General features: G+C 43.3%; 1 protein-coding gene across 2 annotated transcripts in view; it reads left to right on the top strand.

Moving 5' to 3' along the window:
• Impg1 (interphotoreceptor matrix proteoglycan 1) overlaps window positions 1-23,957 on the top strand; it is a 152,882-nt gene that overhangs the window by 119,695 nt on the left and 9,230 nt on the right. For both annotated transcript variants that reach the window (XM_006511328.4, NM_022016.3), the window contains 3 exons: window positions 355-899; window positions 3,877-4,096; window positions 22,975-23,170. In XM_006511328.4, the coding sequence (XP_006511391.1) occupies window positions 355-899; window positions 3,877-4,096; window positions 22,975-23,170 (961 nt within the window). The remainder of the gene's footprint in view (window positions 1-354; window positions 900-3,876; window positions 4,097-22,974; window positions 23,171-23,957) is intronic.

The raw sequence follows: 23,957 nt of genomic DNA, 5'->3' as shown, positions 1-23,957 counted from the left end.
CCAATGGAGGAGCTAGAGAAAGTACCCAAGGAGCTAAAGGGGTGGGAGTGGGTGGGTAGGGGAGCAGGGCAGGGGGAAGGTATAGGGAACTTTTGGGATAGCATTTGAAATGTAAATAAAGAAAATATCTAATAACAAATTCCTTTTCATCTATGTTAACTACCCTAGCCTGTATTTTTGTTGGCCTACTAGTAATAAAGAGGGTATCTATTAAGGGTATCTATTAAGCCGAGTCAAAAAAAAAAAAAGATTGAATTTTTCAATGTAAATGTGGTATCTTTCCTTAAGGTTGATTAACTTTGTGTTTTCGTTTTCTCGTTTGGGTGGAAATAATTGGACATAAAATGGCATCAGGAATGTCCTCCAAAGACAGTTCTTGGTCTCCACCTGTATCAGCCTCAATTTCCCGATCAGAAAATCTACCTTCGTTTACACCTAGCATCTTCTCTCTAGATGCTCAAAGCCCCCCTCCCTTGATGACCACTGGCCCAACAGCACTCATCCCCAAGCCCACTCTCCCCACTATCGATTATTCTACCATCCGCCAATTGCCTCTGGAATCGTCACATTGGCCTGCATCCTCCAGTGACAGAGAGCTGATCACAAGCAGCCATGACACAATCCGAGACCTAGATGGCATGGATGTGTCTGACACGCCAGCCTTGTCAGAAATATCAGAACTGAGTGGATACGATTCTGCCTCGGGTCAGTTCTTGGAGATGACCACACCCATCCCAACAGTACGGTTCATCACCACCAGCTCCGAGACCATTGCCACCAAGGGCCAGGAGCTAGTGGTATTCTTCAGCCTGCGTGTTGCTAACATGCCGTTCTCCTATGACCTGTTCAACAAGAGTTCTCTGGAGTATCAAGCCCTGGAACAACGATTCACAGACCTGGTGAGTGGCCATGGCTTGGCTCTCTCCACTTGCTGGGCCTCCTTGTTCCTTTTGCTGTCGCTTTAGGGCTACATTAGGATCGTTGCTCATCCTGAGCAAGGCAGGGTAGGAGGAGATGAGCATTTGAAGCTGCCAAACACACTGTTGCTGAAGGCATTTTTATAGCGCTCGGAGGTGATCTGATTCCAACCAAGGAAATGAATTCTAAGGTGGGCAGTCAGAGGAACAAGTTTGTCCTCTTTCTTTTTTTTTTTTTTTTTTTTTTTTTTTTTTTTTTTTTTCACTTATTTACTTTCGTTTTATTCACTTTACATCCCAACCGCAGGTTCAGCCCCTAAGTTCTCCTTTTCACAGTCTTTCCTCTCTCCTCTTTTCCCTTCTCCTCTGTGAAGGGAAAGCCCCTCCAACAACCTACCCCTGGTGCATGCACATCCCCTCCACCCCAACTGCAGAGGGGATCCACCCCAATTCTGTTGCCTGCCTGTGGATCCTCTTCCTCTTGTCTGGCCGCAGGGGGAGGGGATGTGTGTAATCCTGCAGTGACAAATTTACCCTTAAATTCTACCCATTAGGGTTGATTCTCCCTAATTTTTTTTCCAAATTTGATACAGAAGTGCTATAGTCCAAGTCAGAAGCCCTGAGCTTGGAGTCTAACAGTAGCATAAGAAAGCGCACAGAGCCAAGCTGTCCAGCATGAAGGAGGAGGGGAGTTCAGAAATAAAGGCTCTTTTAGGTTGCTGTAAATGGCTATATGGCATCTCTGATCCTTGGCATAAAGAGTGAGAAGATGTTCACTGGATGCATTTTGATAGCAGGCATCCCCAAACTCATATCTTAATTTTGTTCCTACATGTATAATAAGAAATACATGTGTGGTAATAAAGACTGAACCCGGTGGTGGCTTTAACAATCATGCCTGATTAAATAAAATGCACAATGCATATCTTACACACAATTCCTGACAATATCAGAAAATCTATAGGTTTTGTGTAAGTTAATATATCATATGGCTTGAACATTTTTTCAAATAAGACTCTTTCCTCTGCACACACACACACACACACACACACACACACTCTATGGGGTGAGGATTGAGACCATCTTAGGGAATAGTGTCACAGTAAGCCTCACCCCGGTGGCTTCCTTAAGGTTTGTCACATGCTGCCATAACAAGGGCATTAAGAACAGTGACATTAGAGTCAAGTTTATTTCTTCTTGATAGGTGGGAAGCCTGTGTTCTCATGGCCTCCTGGAGACCCACATTCATTCCACAGGTGGCTGTGCCACCCTAAGAAGGTTTCCTCCTCTGCAAGACAAAGGCTGAGTGGTTGATACATTCTGTTTTCACTGGTGAGATGAGAGAAGAGAACAAGCCAGGGAGAGCAGATTGTCAACACATGGCAAAGGAGCAGCAGCAACCCCTGCACACTTTGTAGTGATGGAGCTGGCCACATGACCAGGCTTGGTTTCATGAAGACTGGAAAAAAATATCTTCACTAATGAATCCATTGCATTCTGGGAAATAATTTGGGAGACAAGGCTGCTAATTGTAGGAACACAGGGTGAAAACCAAAAACTCCTACCCAAGGCTAAAGCAGAGCTAGCTTAAGAATGAGGTCAGCGGAGCAGTAGAACAAATCCAGACCGAACACAAGAAACAGATTCCCAATCCTGGTATAAAGTTTCATTCTGTTTTCAAGATAATGCCATTCTACTTTGCTTCTCTGTTATAATAAATACCATTGCCAAAGTCAACTCGGGATGGAACTAGTTCACCTTGCAGGTTCTAATCTCTCTCCAAGGCAGGAACTTAAGACAGGAGTTTGATGCAGAAGCCACTAGGGAATGTTGCTTACAGGATTGCTCCTCATGACTTATTCAGCCTGCTTTCTTGTATAACCTAGGACCACCTTCCCAGAGGTGGTAAAACCCACAGTGGGCTAGGCCCTGCCACATCAATCATTAGTTGAAATGAATGACACAGACAGCTCCATAGACCCATCCTATGGGGGGTAATTTCTCAATTGAGGATTCCCTATTCCAGGAAATTCTAGCTTTTACCCAATTCACTTGACTAGCCAGCATACCTCGTGAAGCAAGAACAGAATCAAAATTCTAGTGGGGCAGAGACAGGAAGAGTGTGTGGCACTGAGGTAGGTCTGGAAGCTCGCTGCTTGAACCTTCCTGCCTTCTGTACTCACACAGCTGCCAATCAGGAACACTTCTAGAGTCAGAAAATGAGGTTTCAAGAGTTCGGGGAAACTGACCTTCAAAATGGCTGTGGCTCACAAAAGACACGTGTGTACACACGAGAAGCCCTGAGAACGCTTTTGAGATTATTAAATCACATTTGAAAAAGAACCCCCAGGAAGCCACCTGTGCTCACTCTCTCTCACTCAGCTCAGGCAAGCATGAGGTCCGACACAGCTACTGTATTGCTCAGTGAAGGCTGTCCAGCTAGGTGGGACCAGCATCAGCAACCCCCACCCAAATGTTGTGATTTTCACTTCCCTCCCTCCTGCATGCCATGAAGATTTACTGCACTGACAGAAAGACACAGTGGGTTCTCGTGGTTTTTTATCTCAGTGGGTCATTTCAAATTGACTACCATTTACAAAGACATAGGTTGGTTGGCTCCTAGGCTCAATTTAGAGTAGTCACTTAAAAAAAAATAGTAACCTGGCATTATTTGGCTGACAGCATTGGTTTACTTTTTTGTTTCTTTTTGTTTTGTTTTGGCATCTGTTCTCAAAAGGTGTGAAGAAAATCCCTGTCCATCTATCTCAATGCAGGCATAAAGGTAGAAATAGGAACATCATTACTTTAAATAGATCATTAGGTTGTGGTGTGCTGGTTTAACATCCAACCACAAAAACAACAATGAAGAAGTGAAATGTAGGTCACACATCATGAAAAGGAAGCATAAAGTGGTCCAGCAGTGGCCAAGCTAGGAATAAACCATTTTATTCTTTCGCAGCTGGTTCCCTATCTACGATCGAATCTTACGGGATTTAAGCAACTGGAAATACTCAGCTTCAGAAACGGAAGTGTGATCGTGAACAGCAAAGTGCGGTTTGCAAAGGCGGTACCCTACAACCTCACCCAGGCCGTGCGCGGGGTCTTGGAGGATCTTCGGTCCACCGCAGCTCAAGGGCTCAATCTGGAAATCGAAAGCTACTCCCTCGACATTGAACCAGGTAGGTAAAGCCGGCCATGAAAGTTGGGGAACTTTTGATTCTTTCTGTTCTGCTTTCAAGCTCTTCTGTTTTCAACTGTCAAACACTGAAATTGTATTGGACTTAACAAGGCAACCTTTTAGAAGCGACAAACTTCCTGATTAAGGAAGGAGGGTCTTCAAACTGCAGGCTCAAGTTTTCCGACATTGAAAAGCAAACAGTAAGGGCGCCTCGCACCTCTAACCACACAGTCGGAGAACCTCAGTTTTCTCAAGACTAAACTTTTGTTGTGCTAAAAAAAAATTTTTTTTGAAATATGGCCCCAAACCAAGCTAGTTTACATTCTGCTAAAATTCAAAGGCATTTTCTAAAAGACGCTGCAGCGATCTTCCAGAAGCCGGTGGTTGCAGTAAACTATCAGAATAGTCTTTTCCTAACAAAATTCAGGATGACACTGAGACCAAACCCTGAGGAGGCAAAAGAAGAAGAAGGGGGAGAGGAAGGGGGAGGGGGAGAGGGAGGAAAAAAGAAAAAAGAAAAGAGAGAAAAGAAAAAAAGAAAAATTCAAACATGAAGAAATCACCAAAGAAAATACTGTTGGTTCTCAATTGTACACCCCAGCATATCACCCATGTGTATAAAACAAAGAGATAGCCAGAAACTCTATAACACAAAGCAAACACTTGTTCCAGCAACAAAGCAGTGTACCACTGTCATGGGCCAAGGCTGAACTGGGGACTGTTTCAACCATGCACTACAAAATTGTTTTCTAACTAACTGCAGGAAGGTTTTTAATCCCCTGGAGTGCAAGACAGAAGGGTTCTGTCCCACTGCCAACGCAACCTTCCAGTCAGATTCAAACCAAAGTTTTCCTAATTGGCTATGAATTAGTGAAGGAGATCTTTTAAAGCTCTCTCTGGCTCTCTGTGGACTAACTACCAAGACAGAGGGAAAAGGCCTTGGGCAAAAATACAAGTAAAAAAAAATGCTCAGTAGGAAACATTTATCTTTGACAGAGCAAGCATTGGAGCAATCCTACAAAAATTGCCTCAGTACCTTGGTAAACAGCATCATTAAAAAGGACAGCACAGCCTTGGGCACCGAGCAGAGAAATAGTTACCTCCAAACAGGACCAGCCCAAGGAAGACTTTTAGACGCCCCCCACTCCCCAAGCAAGCAAAGACAACCTAAATGGCAGGGAAAGACTGACCGCCTTCCTCCACAGAAAGTACCCAGGGCTGAGGCTGTTCTTTGCAGTCAGATGATAAAACTAACAGGGAAGAGACGGGAGAACTATGGAGCACGGGAGAAGTGGGAGCCCGGACCACTGCCTTCCTCCATCCCTCAGTCAGCTGGTAGTCCTTAGAAGCCCACTTAATATAAAGGCTGTCCATGGAATGTGCAGGCTGGAGAGAGCCTAGGTGTATGCCTCTGAGGACAGGAGTTTCAGCATTAGTAACCACTCGATGAGTGCCTTAGAAAAGTGCCATGCCGTGACTATGCCAGAGCCGATACTTAGCCCCAGCCTGGACCATCCGATCCTGAATGTGCATCCTAGGCGCTCAGTTTCCATAGTGAAATGTTGTTGTTAAAACTCCTTCTCCTAAGGTCCCAAAACCAAACTGAGGGTCTCACCCACCAGCATTCGAACCATTGAGTTTGTCAGGCTCACTTACAGAGCAATGGGTAAAGGTTGTGGGTGGGGTCATGAGTGTCATTAAAGTAGCCACAGTGCAAGATCTGTGCCCAGAATGCATGATGACTCCCCTATGGCCAAGTAGATGGAGCCCTCTCCCAAGTCTTTCCCAACCTATCTACTCTAGGCCCTACCTGAGGTCACATGCAATTAGGGAAGAACTTCATGCAGTTGGTTGGTAGGGATGGCTTGACACTGAGGTGACAGTCCTCCCATGACCCTTCCCGTCCTTCCTTCTGTGGGGGACCATCAACAGCCAACAAGTCCAACTGTCTTATCATTTTCAAACAGACACAGCCAAACTCATAGAGATGATGCTAGTTTGGGATGAAGGACTGCGTCATGTATCCCAGTGTGGGGAGGGGTGGTGCTACGAACACGAGAATCGATAAAAAGGGAATTTTTAGTCTTTAGCGTGGTATTTGACACATTATAGTTGCCTAATAAATGTTAATAGTCAGGATCACAACATTGTCATCATGAACTTAACTATTAATTTATGACCTCCACAAGGTACCGCAAAGAGTGATAGAAGTCAGCAAGGTGTGGGATTTGTGAAGTAATTGGAGCTGAGGTTGTCTTCAGTGGTAGCCTGTAAGCAGGCGTGCTGTGTGTAGCCTTTCCTCTAGGCAGCTGAGGGGTGTGACGGTCCTAACATCAGCTGCAGTTCCCGCTAGAGCCAAAATGTATGCTCTGCTACCTAAAAATGGTCCTAACATCAGCTGCAGTTCCCGCTAGAGCCAAAATGTATGCTCTGCTACCTAAAAGAAACATGCCTCCAGGCTTCCCAGTGGGCTGTGGGGTACATACCCAACTTGAGAGATGGAACAACTGGGGAAAGACAGAGAGGGAAAACCTGGAACTGATCTATCAGCTTTCTCTAGCCCTAAGTAGGAGCAGCTCAGAAACCCTCAGAGAACTAGACATACTAAGTGGGCCCATCAATAAACGCGCATGAAAACTGTGGAGTTGACTGAATGAATGACCACTCAGAACGTCCACAGGGAGAGATTTTGCAGAAGTCTCTGCACTGTTCCATTGAGCTTTGGGATGGAATAATTTTCCATACTCTGTTCTTTACTAAATACCTGGAGATAGAAAACCTATTTCTAATACACACAAAAAAATAATAAAATAATGATTGAAGAACAAAAAATAATAATTAATATTAAAAACTGCTTAGGAAAGAGCTATGGTGAGCCTGCTAAAACATTAGCAGTGCTCCAGACCAAAGCTCTGAAAACAGGAAGATTAAAAACATAAAGACTGCTTTATAAATGTTTTGAAAATGAGCGTGGTTTCTTCTAGGTAAATCAAAGTGTGCGTGCACTACTCACATCCAAGAGATTCCAATTGCTTTGTGTGCAGGGAGAAACCCTGGCTCTGAACTACACTTAAAACTTTCCTTCTCATCAACAATACTGCAGAAGACAGGAGGAGCTGGGGTAGGGATTGGGGGGTGGAGGGTGGGAGGGGACCAGGTCTGAGCCAGTGAGCTTCCTTGCTCACAGCTGTAGATCCTGGGCAGTCTCACCACAGACAAAGGGCAGATGCACGCAGGGAACCAGCAAGCACACCTTAGAGTGGCTCACCAGGCCTTAAACATCATCTCTGATCTCATAAGCATCTCTACACCCCCGCATGGCCTGTCCATGTGTGACAGTCCCTGGCCAAAGGAACTGTAGAGAAAGGACATCTTTAAACTGCACTGACATCAAAAATATGTCTTTTTAGTTCAAACATACCTTTTAATGGTCATTTTCTTATGTAGCAAACTTCAAGAAACTTCCTGTGGGCTTGGATCAGTGCCAGAGGGAGAGGACTGTGATTCTCTTTAAATCTCAGCGTACTGAGACCCGGCCACCTGAGCAGGGGAGTGTAGGACTAGACATACTCCAAAGACCTCTGACCTCTCTTCATTGATGAACTGGCCAATGAGTGGGCTGATGGCCAAAACTGAGTAGCTGGCAAGAGCTGCAGAGGGCCAGGGCTGTGGAGGCTCGCACTATAGATGACACAGAAGTACAGACTGTCGCCGGAAGTGGTGGCCATTGGGAAAGAGCAAGTAGCAATCAGGTACAAAAACATTGACAGACACACAGACACCATCCTTATTCACATGTGACCCACCCCTGCCGCCCTGTGTGAAGCCTTATTTCAATATAGAACAAAGACATGGATTTCCACAAACCTCAAAGCTCAACACTGTTGCTTGAAAAAATAAAAAATAAAAGGCATTCATTTCTTAGTTCTACAAATTTCTATGTCTTATAAAACATATTGAACACATAAAATCTAAAACATTGTTCCTTTTTAAAAAAAAAAAATATGTCCTGTCCTGTTATAGTAAAGTTTCATATCATCAGAACTCCTGTTTGGGGGAATAAACAACTGTTTTTATTATTATATGTAGTGCTGGAAATAGAAGTCCCATAGGTGCTATGCATTGCTACATCCCCAGACCCTCTCATTTTGATTAAGGGAGAAATAAATGTCTCCATTTTGCAACAGTAAAGAAAGTCTACAGGAGATTCTTCTGTCATTTTCCTTTTTTTTTTTTTCATTTTTTATTAGGTATTTCGCTCATTTACATTTGCAATGCTATACCAAAAGTCCCCCATAGCCACCCACCCCCTCTCCCCTACCCACCCACTCCCCTTTTATGGCCCTGGCGTTCCCCTGTACTGGGGCATATAAAGTTTGCGTGTCCAATGGGCCTCTCTTTCCAGTGATGGCCGACTAGGCCATCTTTTGATGCATATGCAGCTAGAGTCAAGAGCTCCGGGGTACTGATAAGTGGATATTAGCCCAAAACCTAAGATACCCAAGATATAAGATACAATTTCCTAAACACATGAAACTCAAGAAAAATGAAGACTGAAGTGTGAACACTATGCCCCTCCTTAGAAGTGGGAACAAAACACCCTTGGAAGGAGTTACAGAGACAAAGTTTGGAGCTGAGATAAAAGGATGGACCATGTAGACACTAGCATATCCGGGGATCCATCCCATAATCAGCTTCCAAATGCTGACACCATTGCATACACTAGCAAGATTATGCTGAAAGGACCATGATATAGCTGTCTCTTGTCAGAGTATGCCTGGGCCTAGCAAACATAGAAGTGGATGCTCACAGTCGGCTATTGGATGGATCACATGGCCCCCAATGAAGGAGCTAGAGAAAGTACCAAAGAAGCTAAAGGGATCTGCAACCCTATAGGTGGAACAACATTATGTCATTTTCCTTTTGATCCAGCCATATGACAGTTCTTTTGTCCCTGGTTTTATAGAATGACTGACTAAGCCACATTTCTCCTTTCCATTGATGTATTTGAGTAGAGGCTTTCCTGCTGACTGACGGGCAAGCGAATTACACTGTCCCCCTCTTAGACCCAACTGCTGCTACCTAGCAGATGGTGCCGCTTCTTGGGTCCCTGGACCCTGGATGAAGACAACTGTAAATGGGACTTGAATTCCCATTCACCTGGCTGAGCTGCTGGTGTGGTCTGTTCAGGTATCCAAAGCCAGGGCTGACATATGCGAGTGTCAGTCCAAGTACATGAAGTGAGAGAGGCCTGCCGGTGCTCATGAGTAAAGACCCTTGAAATTCCAGGTCATTTTTGGTAAATAAAGGACACCCCTCTGCTTCTAGTCTTGATTGTCTGAGCATTCAGTGGGAATCAGCGAGACTGGTACACTCTGTCTGAGGGAAGACTCTTAAAGAGAATTAAGGGGGAAATTCAGAGGGGGAGGGAGCCATTGGAAGCATTATACATTGAAAATAGAAACTTAGCTTTATCTATAGAAAAGAATATCAAGAGCTTATCCATGGAAAGTACAAAAGGTATCCCATGAGTCTAACCTGTTCCCAGCAGGGCAGTGATACACACTGTAGCAACAGTGAACAGCTGGGTCTCTACCCTTTTCCCTTCCCTCACCATCTTGTTGAGAAAAGTCGACATGTACACATGTCTGTGTATAGTCGTAAGCCAGCACTATACACAGGCATGCTTTCCCACCCTGCGGAGGTCCTTCCGGCTTCCAAAACCATCTGACCTATGCCCCCTGCCTCTCCCACCTGCACGGAGAGTCTCTTCCTCGAAACATAAAATCCATAATTGCCATGTGAACAGGTAGGGAGTGTGTGCTTTAAAGTTTCATTTAACCTCTAAGCAATCATTAGGCCGACACAGCCTGTGGAAAAACGATATAGAAACAGAACAAAAGACAACATGAAAATAGGAGCGTAACTCTAAGCCAGAAAGCGCAAACGCTGTAGCTTGATGGTTCTCTGTCTCTTGAACTTTGAACTTTACAGAGCTGTAAAATGCCTAAGTCAGAGTCTTGTAGCCAGTAGCGAGTCAAACAACTGACTGGCTTCCACGCAACAGCAAAGTTTTTCTACAGGAGCCAGATAGTAAATATTTTAAGCTTTGCAAGCCAAAAAGTAAAAATTGAAAATATTATGTAAGTACTTACATAACTATTTAGAATCTAACCATTTAGAGAGGTTTAGAAACATAAGCATTCCTGACTTTCAAGTTGTACACGGGCAGGCAGCTAGTGGGATGGGCACTGGTCACCTCTACCACTGCTGTGACAGTTCTGAACGTCACACAGCCAGTTTCTCTCTCTATTCCCAAATATTGGATGATTTTTCTAAAACTATCAGCAGTTATGCAACCTCTTCCTCCCTCCGGCCCTTTTCTTTCCTATTATAGAAAAGTAAATGATAATGTAACCATGACACAGGGTCCTTGCTGTCCACACAGTCAGAAACAACTGTGGATAGTCTGTCAGGAGTCAGACACTCTTATGGAGACCAGGACATGATGAGGAATTAACGCCAACCCTTCCCTCAAAAAGCTAAGAACCTAGCAAGAGAAGCAGAACCTGTCAGGAAGCGTAATGTGGATATTAACAGTGGGAATATAAAGGGGGGCGGACAGACAGACATAAAAGATGGACGCTGACACAGACACAGAGAGAGACTTGAGACACAGAGGGACAAAGAGAGACAGAGTAAAAGGGCGCTGGGGCCTGATATGTGGCCAAGCCACACAGAGGAGGGAGGGAGGAAACCGTAGCAATGTCTGGTAGACTCAGGGTCCTGATGCTCTTCCAATGTGGTGGCAGCTGTGGTCCAGAGCAGGGAGAAAGTGGGGCTCTGGCTGGAGGGAGCAGAAAGTGCGAGAAGCCAGGTCACCTCACAGCCCTGTCAGATCCACTGGAGGACGTGTTAATATCCTACCTTTTTCTTGCCCACACTCCCCAGTACATAAAGTCATTTAAACTTTAACACATTTTGGAACACTCAAAATGTCTGTAGAGTTGATACTAAACAGCCCTTTGAATGTGCTAAAGGCAGTTTCTCATTCACAAAATGTTGCACTTTTTTGGTAAAATATTTGATAAAAATGTATAGCAACAAAGAGCAGCATCTACATGATTTTTAATTTAAATATAAAATGGACAAATTTAATAAGACCCTATGAGAGTAAGGAAGGAAAGGGGTTTGTTTGTTTGTTTGTTTGTTTTAATGGAGGGGGAGTGTTTACAGTGCTAATGAAACAGCAGTCAGGTGAACTGACCACTCCCTATGAGGGAGTGTTGTCTAGAGGTCAGGGAAGAAGTCCAGCCTGGCAGTCAATATGTGGGAAGCAGAACCCAGAAGCAGCTTAAGGTGGACCAGGGCAAGAGGACAAGAAAACCAGAAACAGAGCTCTGAGAAACCCTAGTCAGCAAATCGAGAGCAGGAGGCGCAGCCCCTGGCTCAAATCCAGCACTTCCAAACGGGGAGAGGGAGGTCGGAAGATGGTAGCAGGGGATGCTGTGGATGGGAGCAACTGAGGTCACGGGAGGGGACAGGTAACACTTGCCAAAGACAGACTAAGGTTTAGTAGGGGCAAAGGCCAGCTTTCAGTGAGGTGAGAGGAAAATGGGAAAGTCAGCATCCTCCACCCAGGCTGTTCTCTCTCCCTCTGAAGCGGCCGGCGCATCTTCCCACAGTGAGTGTGAGGCCAGCCTGTGTTAAGGGAGACAATACCAACCTAAAGATTCTCACATGCCTTCCAAGGGCGTATTACTCCATATTCAAATCGGCATCTGATCTCCCGTGACCTCCATCAGAACCGGATCCACGGCTAATACTATTATGACGGTGTTTGGCTTGCTGTTTCCCTTCTGAGAGCCCCCTGAACAAAAGGATCTGTGATATAAAAGTACAAACCAATGTTAGAAGTTTCTGTGATTTATAAACTGAAAAGCAGAATAAATCACAGTTTGCTCCGTATTCTGCCAGCGTCTCCAGCAGCACGGGTCGCCTTTCATTTCGTGGGCTATGAAAACACCTCAGAAGCATGGAGGGCTTTTACATACGTCAGAGGTTGAAGATCTCGAGAATGCAACACCACATATAACTTCTCCCCTTGAATTCCTAAGAAGCCTCCTCAGACACAGGCAAAGCCCGAGGCTGGCAAATGGCAAATGTCGGAATTAATGACAGGCTGCCGTCCAAGAGGCTTTCAGCTAAAACGTGGATCAACAAACTCACTCTCACAGTAAAGTGCAGTGCTTGCCAGATCCCTGCTTAGTAGTCACCACTGAGAAAGGAGGCAGATGTCACTCATCCCAATACAAACAATAAAACCAGTAATAATCACAAGTACTAATTGACAATTGACGCTATTTTTTCATCTTAATAAATCTACAAAGTAGGCAAAATCCCACACCCTTTATATTGGAGAAAATATGTGGAGGAAACATAATAAGAACCTGCCACAAAATGGCCAATTACTGTAGTAGCTGGAATTCAGGTCTGTTTGCTATATTCCCTGCTCTACAGAATGGACCCTTGTAAGGCCTTCTACTGACCAGACTGCATCCTGCGTGAATTCTACTAAAGTCTGCATTTCTCCAAATGAAATGTCCTATAGTGTTGTGCTGTAATTGTAGAATGGAAAAAAAAAAGTGTTTGCTCTCAGGAACCAAACTCCCAAACTTCCCAATGTCACCGAATATGTCCTACTACAAGGGGACTTGCCTCCTGTGCCCTTGACCCTGTCTCATAGGGTCATATCATGGGTCCCTTGCCTCCTGAGATAATTTTCCACTTAACTCTTTCCTGTTGGGCCAACTGTCTGCGCTGCTAGGTTTACATCAGCCCACCTCAGTTTCAATCTGTGCCTTCCTTTCCACACACCAATCAACTCAAGGTGCTTCCTAAAAACATTCCTTTCCCCATTCCCTGAAGCAAGAAAGTCTTGGAAAGTTGGTCAAGCCTGAAAATGGGCTCTCCCTGCCTCCCCTGCCTCCTAGGTTCTCCCAGCCTCTCCTGCTTCCAGGGTCTCCCACTGCAATCCAGTAAGGCTGCACGGTGGCCTCAAGAGCCCTGTGTGAGGAGGTGGGAACACTGCTGTTTTTCCTTGAGAGACTTATCCACATTACTAACGGCTGAGCTTTGACAGGGGGACAGAGTACCAGGACTCATTAGGGTTTCCTGGACTCATGATCCTTTAGGCTTCGTGAAAATTAACACTAATTAATAAGAACTATTAGAAATACTTGTAAAAACGTATGGATCCGGAACCCAATACCATCCAGCTTGAGTCTACCGATTTAAGTATTCTAAATTTAAAGACAATTATCTTCGAAAAGTCCCGAAAGTACCGAGAGCTGCGGTCATGGGTAGACAGCACCTGCAGCAGACCTGAAAAGGAAAAGATGGCCCAGGGTGTGCACCGCATTCCCGAGCCTGACTCCGCTGAAATTCCAGAGCCAGTGCGCCAGCACGTGCTCCTGGAGACCCTGCATCTCTCCACTGCTCCCCACCGCGCCGGGCTGGTTTTCAAGAAAAAAAAAATCAGTTTGGGAGCTTCAGTTTCTCTAGCTCTACTTCTCAGCTTCTTTTGCTATTGAGCGCCATCTTGTGAGCACTATACTTCATAGCTCTGAGGGGGGAAAATGGCCCTGAACAGCCCCAGGTTTCCTAATTTTTTCCCGTTGTTGTTGTTGTTGTTGTTGTTGTTGTTGTTGTTGTTGTTGCTGCTGCTGCTGCTGCTGCTGTTGTTGCTGTTGCTGCTGTGGCCGTTGCTGGTGTTGCTGTTTCTAATTTTTTTAATTAAAATATAATTACATCATTTCCTCTCCTCCCTGCATCTTTCCAACACCTTCCACGTTCCCACTTGTTTCCTTTCAAAATAATGGCCTTTTTTTCCTTGTCATTGGTGTACGTATGTGCACGCTTAAATATATAAATCCAGTTTGTTCAGTCCGTTTAGTATAATTTGTATGTATATGATTTCAGGTCTGACTGTTGAGTATTGGACGACCAATTAGGGGTTCATCCTTAAGAAACACTTTTTCCTCCACTTTCTGAAGTCTTTAGTTGCTTGTGTTTTCTTTCTAAGCTTGGAGCCCCCCATGAGACTTTCTCCTTCTACATTAGCACGTCTACTGGTGTTGATCTTGTCTTGTTTATCACGGGGGGGGGGGGGCAGCTTTCCTGTCATTTCTAGGAGACACAACCTCACAGCAGATTTCCTGGTCTCTGGCTCCTACAATCTTACCGCCCTCTCTTCTAAGATGTTTGCTGAACCTTGGGTGCAGTAGATGTATCCATTAAGGGCTAGGCTCTCTACAAAATTCAGTAGTTCACTGAATTTTGATCAGTTGTGGATTTCTCTGATGATCTCCATCTGTCTGAGGAGATTTTCTTTAATGAGGGGTGAGAGCTAAAATAAGTGTATCTTTATACACTTATCTGTATATATAGAGATAGATATTCTGGATGCACTTGGGAATTGTACTGATTTAGTAAAGCAGTGGTGGTAGGATCTCCTCTAAGACTCACGGCCTCACTGGTCATGTGTACTTGGCTAGGTTTCTAGTACAAGGCACAGTTTCTCCATGTAAGCAGCCTTTAAGTCCAATTAGAGAGCTGTTGGTTACCACCAAGATATTAATGCTGCTTTTGCGCCCTTATGGGTATCCTGCCACACGGGTTGTTGTGTGTTGGTTTGGGTGGAACTACTGATTGCTTTCTCCATGGAAGCTTACACAGATCCTTCCGGTACTATAAAAGCTTAGGGAGGAAGTTTTCAGATCAGATCCAGTTTGGATCCTCCAAATGTGTGGTGTCTTCAGCAACAGGGATGGCCTTCAACTTCTGGGAGGCAAGCAAGAGCATCCACAACAGTCCGTATTGTTGAGGGAGTCTCTTGAACTCTCCAGGCCAACAACCAGAAAAGAAGTTTCGCATGCTTAGTGTTGGGGTTTTTATTAGATAGTCTATGGCTCTTGGAGGAAACATTGTAAGCCCAAGAAGGGGAACTTCATTTAAATTGTGTGTGTGTGTGTGTGTGTGTGTGTGTGTGTGTGCTATGTGATGTAGGACATCGTTAGTGTAATTTTCTCCTCTTCCCTCCCTTTCCTTCTGTATTAGCCTCTCTCCCACCCCCAGTCAAAATTCCTCTCCTCTGGTGTAAGCATATTTTCCGTATCAGTTTCCTGGACTTGCTTATATAATGTATTCTGTATGCATTTCAAAGGTCCAGAGTTTTGTCCATTTCCCCAAAGAAGAGCTTAATGGAATACAAGCTTAAACACATCCTCCATTGGGTCTGGCCCAAAAAGAGATGCTTTGCTCTCTATTCAGTGCAAGGTGCTAGTGTTACAAATGCTGGGGAGAGAGAGAAAGCCAATGCCCAGCTTACTAAAGAAGCAATGAGGGTGTCCTGGGGGTGATGGGATGCAGTGAAAGACTGGTCTGGGTGGTGACAGATACTCAGAGGCCAGGGGAGGCAGGAAAACATTACTTTAAGATCTGAAGAATATGAACTCACTTGAGACCAGAAAAAGACTTGAAAAAGAGAGAATTGGTCGACCAAGAACCTGTAACCTTCATGAAGACACAAATTCCCTATGCTTTTTAAAAATTGAAAGCTTTTTTAGGTTTATTTATTTTATGTATGTGAATGTTTGCTTGGATTATATGTGTGTGTAGCACGCGGCATCCCTAGTACCCATGGAAGTCAGAAGAAAACATTTGACCTCCTGAAACTGTAATAATGGATGTTGTGAGCCACAAGGTCCTGGGAACTGAACCCAGGACCTCTGGAAGAACAGCAAGTGCTTTTAACAGCTGACCCATCTCTCTAGCCCCAAGAACCTTAATCTTTTTATCTTGAACTAGAAAATGCTTCAAAGTATTCAAGGCATCAGGGGACATTCAGGTGGTTTTGCCTGCATGATGGAGAGATAGGAGGTACCTTCCTCAGCAAGCAGGTTGGGAAAGCTTTTCAGGACCTTTGAAATGCATACAAAATACATTATATAAGCAATTCAGGAATATATATATAAGCAAGATACAGAAGACACCAAAAAGCTTACACCAAAAAGCTCACAAGATACACACAGCAGTGCACCCATCTCAAGCTGCGTTCATTGCTGTCGTGTTGAACAGATGAAAAGAAAATAGAGCTTTCATGCTTCCTATGAGAAATGTTCTGCCTCATGGCAGAGCATGGCAGTGTTTTGAGCTTCTGCTTAGTTGGGGAAACCTTTATTCAACAGACATTTATGAAAGCCTGAATCAGCTGGTAAGAGGAGGGGCTGATGTGGAAGGGGGCGGGCTCCTAGCCACTCTCAGCTTCTCTCAACTCCATAGAGTCTTGAAGCATGTGCTACAGAAACCCTGTAGTCTAACCACACAATGTAGTCTAACACTGATGTAGAAACCTAAACGTTATAAGTAGAAATGAGTGTTGACCTTGGGTTGTACTTGATAACTGAATTATAAAAGTAGTACAGGGACCAGGCATAGTGGTTCATATATATATATATATATATATATATATATATATATATATATATATATATATGCCCTTGACAATGTGAGTTTCTGCTCCTGAGATAGCTAGAGGTTCCAGGTCATGATCCTTGGGGACATTTCAAAAATGTATTGTTATACAATGGCATGAGTGTCCTCTGCCTATGGTGAGAATCCACATGGGATATCAAACATTAGCTCAAATCCCCCAGGTACATTGATAAATCTGAACCTCCCCATCAGCTGCTAACTTATAACTGACACTCTCATATCACTAATGCCAGGTATCATGGGCTGAGAGATTATCATATGTGCACCACAGAAGAGCCATCTACACTGGGTAAAGACAGAATATTAAGTCATTCCGCCACTGAGGAATTACACTAAGTCCCAGAGAAGAGCCAGAACTATGCTGCTAAGCATCTGTTGACTGCGGTGGCCTTTCTTGTCAAACTCCTTTCTAGAGATAACAGGAAAGGAAGCTGAGTAACCAGGCTTGGTGGTACTCAGGGTCTGAAGCAGGGGACTATATCACAAGTGTGAGGCCAATCTAGGCTACACAGTGAGCACTGGAGCAGCCCCTCTACACTGTGAGGCCTTTCTCAAAAAGAAAGAAAAACTCTATCTAAAAGAGATTTAGGGAAATATAAAAAGCTAAAATAATTATGGAGCAGTCAGTCTACAAACCAACTTGTGAGAACTTCACTCCCTCAACTCTACATACAATTTAATTATGACTTAAAGACATTTCCCTGTAAAATGGCATCTCTTTTACCTTTGTAGCCTGCTGTTGACCTCAGGCCTCCTTGTCCTCTTTTAGAGCCATGGGGACAATATTAAGGCAATAAATTGTAGGTTGTTGCTATACCACATATATAGATAATTATCATCAGCTAGATTGGTAGCAAAGAATAGAACATACATCCATGCCAATTTTTGTTTGCAAATGTCCACAGCTGAGTTAAGGAAGAGACAAACCGTTGCATGACCTAGCTATGAATTAGGAATGAATTCGTCATTCTAAAGAGAAATGTCTCAGGGATAAAACAAAGAAGGACAATCACACACACACACAATTAAGAACAAAGTAAGTTCTAAATTTTCACTGTCAAGAAGCTAATCTTTTCTACCTTTTCTGTGGCGATTCCTCCCTAGAATCACCTTGGTTGACAGTCTTTAAAAGTTGCGGATGTACTTGCATGTGTCTATGAATAAGACCATCTTTTACAATGCCCAGAAAAAAATATTTTTAAAGATTTTATTTTTACTTTAATTATGTGTGCATATGTGTGTACGTATGGGTTTATACAGTACCCTCAGAGCCCAGAAGATGCCTGATAGTATCTAGGATGGTGTATACTGCAAACAAAACCTAAGCTTGGTGACTTAAAGTTTCTTTCTTTCTCTGTTGACTGGTCCTGAATAAACAACATGAGAATACCAAATTAGAGCCAAAATTCGAAGTAATATGGACCCCACCACCACCACCAACAACAACAACAACAACAACGTGGTTCTGGGAATCAAACGCTGGTCTTCTGAAAGAGCAGTATTCACTCTTAGCCAGAGCCATCTCTCCAGCCCTGAGGAGTAATGCTTTGAAGATAATGCAATGGAAGGGGGCTGTGGGACTGCTTCTTAAATTAGTCTTGGCCTCTTCGGTTGTGAGACTAATTAACTGTGATTGCCAGCATCTGCCGTATTAGCAAACATCCCAACAGCTCTGCCTTGGGGCTGTGACTTCCCTGGATCTTGTCACACAGTCCACAAGGTGATAGAATTGAGAACCTGTTAGAGGAGCTGGGTGCAAACAGACATGCTCTTAGGAACATCCGACATCTTGGCTTCTTCATTTCCTAAGAGACCAAGATGGTTTAGAAGGTCTCTAAGATAACCTCTGTCTTCAAATTTCTGAGATGTAAATGTTTTATATGAGTGAAACTTTCTTAAATGTACACTTTCCTAGGGTTTCTATTGCTGTAATAAAACATCATGATCAAAGCAAGTTGGGGAGGAAAGGGTTTGTTTGACTTTCACGTCCACAGCACCGTTCATCACTGAAAGAAGTCAGAACAGGAATTCACAAAGGGCAGGAACCTAGAAGCAACAGGTGATGAAGAGACTGTAGAGGGGTGCTACGCACTGACTTGCTCCTCATGGCTTTTTCAGCTTGCTTTTTTATAAAACCCAGGACCACCAGCCCAGGGATGGCACCACTGAGTCCGCCCACATTAATCACTAATTTAAACATGACCTACAGCTGGATCTCTTGGAAGGATTTCTTAACTGAGGTTCCCTCCTCTCAGACGACTCTAGCTTGTGTCAGGTTGACCTAAAACCACACAGCATAGATATCAGTTGGTCATTCTTAGTACTGAAAGTTTTGAAAGGCCATGCTGAGATTTGTCGAATAAATGGATGCTATCTTAGTATCTAGGATGGTGTATACTACAAACAAAACCTAAGCTTGGTGACTTAAAGTTTCTTTCTTTCTCTGTTGACTGGTCCTGAATAAACAACATGAGAATACCAACTAATTTATAAAATGGTTTCTTTCATCCCTCATATCTGATTCAGGACCTCCCCCCCCCAACCCCCACCCTTTGGCTAAAGGCCCCAAATGCTGCCTGTGCATTGCACGACTTTAATAATATATAAGCTACACCTGCAAGACAAAAGGAAATTATGGTAAAAATAGAAACACTTATTTTATAGATACACTCTTCGATTATTTTAAATATACTTTTTATTTTAGTATATTATTTATTTTAATAATATAAAATATGAATATTTGTTTTATTATTTTAAAATATAGTATTGCTATTGGCCTCAGAGGGGAAGAATTTTGCTTGTCTGTTTTGGTCAGTTTTTCAAGTTAAACATCTATGGCTGAAAGGAAAGTAGAGTCTGCAATCCTTCCCCCCCCTTCCCCCCCCCCCACACACACATCCCACTTTTATTTTCAAGCACACACTAGTTGCTGGCATTTGTGATTTACTAAAGTGGGTCCTGGTTGTAAAATCATCTGGGTTGTCAGTGGGAATTTGACACAATTCCTTAACATGCTAGCCTTGCCAACGTGAGATGGGAAAGCTACGAGAAATTCAACCTCGCACAAAGACTTTAGCAACCTTGCTGGGGCACCCAAAACATCTTTTTAAGGATATTGCTTCAAACAAACCCGTAGGTTAGTCACATTCATCTCCCTGTCTCAGAGCCTCCCACAACAAGAGGGAGCCTGACAGGAATGGGGAGAATAGAGGGTACCCATTTTCTTCCCATCTGCACAGCTTCCTAGCTCTTCTGGCTGGTCAGAACATCCTAGTATTGAGCCTACAAGATTTAGAAGTAAAATTAGAAAGAGGTGGTACTGAAGGGTAAAAGAGAACAGAGAAAGAAAACAGAGAACCTATTATGTTTATTTTGTAGGATGTATGCTTTCTAATTTCTGTTTTATTATCTTTTGACTTTTAAGATGGGGGTTCTATTGTGTTGCCCAAACTGGTCTCTAAAGTCATAGTTTGAGCAAACCTCACAAGTGGCTAGAAGTACAGACACATGCCACTGTATCCCTGTTTTATTTCTGGTTGACATACAATAATTATACATATTTATTAGATACAACATTCAGCATATGTATACATTTTGTTCTCAATTATTTACAGATAACAATTTAATATATCTTAAACATTTATTGTTTATTTATGATGAAAATATTCCGAATAATTCTCTCCTAGCTGCTTTGAGAGACCAAATGCATTATTATTAATCAGTATCACAGAACTGTGTGTTAGGACACAGAATTTTCTCCTCTCACCTGACCAGAGCTTAGCACCTGTGAACCAATTTCCAGCTCAGTCTCCCCAGAATCTGGAAATCAATGTTCTGCTCTCAAAAGCAATTGTTTTAAACCTGTGTGTGACTGGGATCATGCAAGCTTGTCCTTCTGTGCCTCCATGATGTCTCCAAGTCATGTGTTACAAATGAAAGGATTTCATTAATTTGTGTGTTCTTTTAAATTTTTACTTTTTCTTAGAGAGTGATTCTCTGTGTGTGTGTGTGTGAGAGAGAGAGAGAGAGAGAGAGAGAGAGAGAGAGAGAGAGAGGATATTGTAAGACAGAACAGAAAGCCTACAGACACAGAAAGGATCTCCTGGAGCTATAGTTACAGATGATTATGACCCACCCAGTGCAGGCAATGGAAAATGATATCAGACATTCTGCAAAGAAATACATGCTCTTACACACTGAATCATCTCTCCAAATTTCTTGGTTTTACATCTGAATAGTAGTGTGTGTGTGTGTGTGTGTGTGTGTGTGTGTGTGTGTGTGTGACCTGTTTTACCCAGGTCACTTACGTTGTTTTCATGGTGAATAGTGCTTCAGTAAATGTGGAAGTGCAGTTGTCTCTGCAATGAACTGATTTTATTATCTTTGAGTCATGTCTTAGTGAAGAGACACCAGGACCAAGGCAAATCTTATAAAAAGTAAGCATTTAATTGAGGTCTTGCTTAGAGTTTCAGAGGGTTAGTCCAATTTCATCATGGCAGAGAATATGGCAACATGTAGGCAAGTATAGTGCTGCAGAAAGTAGTTGAAACATTCTTCACATTGTGATCTGTAGGCAGCAGGCAGAAAGAGAGAGACACTCTGCCTAGTATGGGCTTTTTTGAAACTTCAAAACCCACCCTGGTGACATGATTCCTCCAACAAGGCTACGCCTACTCCAACAAGGCCACACCTCCTAATCCTTCTAATCCTTTCAAATATATCAACTCCCTAGTGACTAACCATTTTAATATATGAGCCTGTGGGGACCATTCTTATTCAAACCACCACAGGTACATACACAATAGTAGTATTCCTGGATCATGGGTGGTTCTATTTTTAATTGGAGGCTGCCAACATTCTGTTTTCCATAATGACTGCACAAATTTACATTCTCATCAATAGTCACATAGCATTCTTTAAACTTATTTAGCCAGCACATCTCTTTTTTAATATAAAGCCTACCAAATCCTGCTGAATCAGAGTTCTATAAGTGTTCCCACTAGGGGACTATTGGCCCAGAGGGTTTCTGAAGTCATCATAATACTTAAATTAGAACATACAAGTTCTAATTCCACATACTCTGAAGCACATTTCTGATCATAGTCTTTCCTTGGGAAAAAATCCTCTGTGGATCCTATTGCTTGAACCATGCTAATCCCTGTGGTTACTGAGGTGGCAGTGAGAAAGTGGTGTCTGATGGTTGTTGCTGTTGTTGTTGTCTTAAGTCTAAATATCTTAGCGTGGCATTCAGAAATGATGTTAACATGCCTTAACTGTCTCAACTCTGATCTTTTTCATTTGCATGCCTCTGTTCCTTGCTAGCTGGATCTTTCCTGCTTTCTCTTTTCCCCTCTATGCCTCTGCCCCTGCTGCTATTCCTGATGAAACATCTGTCCCAGTGTAAAACCATGCAAGAGAAGCTAGTTTAATTTTTAATAACATTTTATACATACACATATACACACACGAATATATATATATATATATATATATATATATATATATATATATATATATTCTACATGTGTGGGTGTGTATGCTGGGGCATGTGCAGAGATCAGAACTGACAACCTATGAGAGTCAGTTCTCCCCTCCTATTATGTGGATCCAGGGACTCAATCTTGGGCGGTCAGGCTTCATGGCAGGTACCTTGACTCGCTGAGTCACCTCACTAGCCCTCATTTTAAAACCTCAGTTCAAAACCAGATTGACTTGGCTCCAAATTCTTCTTTATTTCAAACTCATAGTGTTCTACACATTGGATCCCATATATAGAATTAACCATGTAAATTACTTTCTGGGACTTGAAGAAAGAGTGCTTTGACACATGACTGCCTGCTCTTGGCCTATGTACGTAATGGACCCTGTAATACGAGTAAAAAGGAGACCTTTTCAACGCAGAAAGGACAGTAATCCAGTGGCTACACACTTGATGCTTTGGTGTTGGCTCAGTGTCAGTTCTGTACGAGCAAGCACAGACTGATGAGGCCAGTGTACTCCCAGACTGAAGCATCCTGAGATACTCTAGATTTACAATTCCCCTCCTGAAGGAATCGGTCTAAACAAGACCTCCAGATGACTTTACTGTGCTCCGAAGTCTGTGCATAATTACAGTTGGAGCTAAATATATTACCGCCCTGTTCTAGACTTGTTTATCAAAGATATGAAGTGTGTTTCTCATTTTTCTTCAGCTTAATCAGTCCAGCATAGCCCACTCCAAAAATGGGGTGATGGCAAATACACTTGCTCTCTCGATTTTGACTGCGGCTAGTCGCACTGTGTAGATGCCAATGCATTTATCAGCATCGGTCCTGTCTCTTGCAGCTGATCAGGCGGATCCCTGCAAACTCCTAGACTGTGGCAAATTTGCCCAGTGTGTAAAGAATGAGTGGACAGAGGAAGCAGAGTGTCGCTGCAGACAGGGACATGAGAGCCACGGGACCCTGGACTACCAGACCCTGAACCTCTGTCCCCCTGGAAAGACTTGTGTGGCCGGCCGAGAACAAGCAACTCCATGCAGGTAGGTCAAGTATGTAGATTGCAGACCCAAGAGGAATCCATTGCTCACACTCTGAGAAAGCCATCATGTGGATAAATTCATGTGCTTCTTTAGACAAAAGTTTTATTTGGGATATTATAAGTTGTGTATAAAACAAGCAGGGGGATATGTGGATACAGGATCCTGCTTGTTGAGAGCTTCTTTAAGGTGCCCTCACCATTAAGGGTAAATACATTGTAATGCACCCAAGTGATATTTGGGAAGTTGGGAATGATATAATCACAGTGTTGTGCATGTTATTAGTGAGTATCAAAAAAAAAAATAGTACGCTACTGTGGAGCTGGGTTCTCCGAGTTCAGCAGGCAGCCAAATCTCTGGGAGCCTCATGAAAACATACACCTCTTACCTTCCTCTGTCCTGCTTCTAACCAGAGGTGAGATCAGGGCTCAAGTACAGCTGGAGCAGCAATGCAAGGGTCACTCAGGAATCCTGTTCTCTCTCTCTCTCTCTCTCTCTCTCTCTCTCTCTCTCTCTCTCTCTCTCTCTCTCTCTCTCTCTCGTGTGTGTGTGTGTGTGTGTGTGAAATGTGGAGCATTCTGTTTACAAGCACAACCGCATCCTTCCTCATAAGAAAACTAACAAAGTTAGACGCTTTGTAACTCATCCCATCGCCTGTTCTCTCAGTGTCCATATTTATGTAGAATTAATTTGTAAGAATTTTCTAACAAAACATGAAACTGGGCAGACTTGTTTTATAGACAGCTCATTCTCTTACACTTTTTCTCTCTCTGTCTCTGACCATCTCTGT

This window comes from Mus musculus, chromosome 9, assembly GCF_000001635.26.
Source record: "Mus musculus strain C57BL/6J chromosome 9, GRCm38.p6 C57BL/6J".
NCBI lineage: Eukaryota > Metazoa > Chordata > Mammalia > Rodentia > Muridae > Mus > Mus musculus.
Note: the sequence above shows the minus strand (reverse complement) of the source record. Positions and strands in the feature narration are given on the sequence as shown.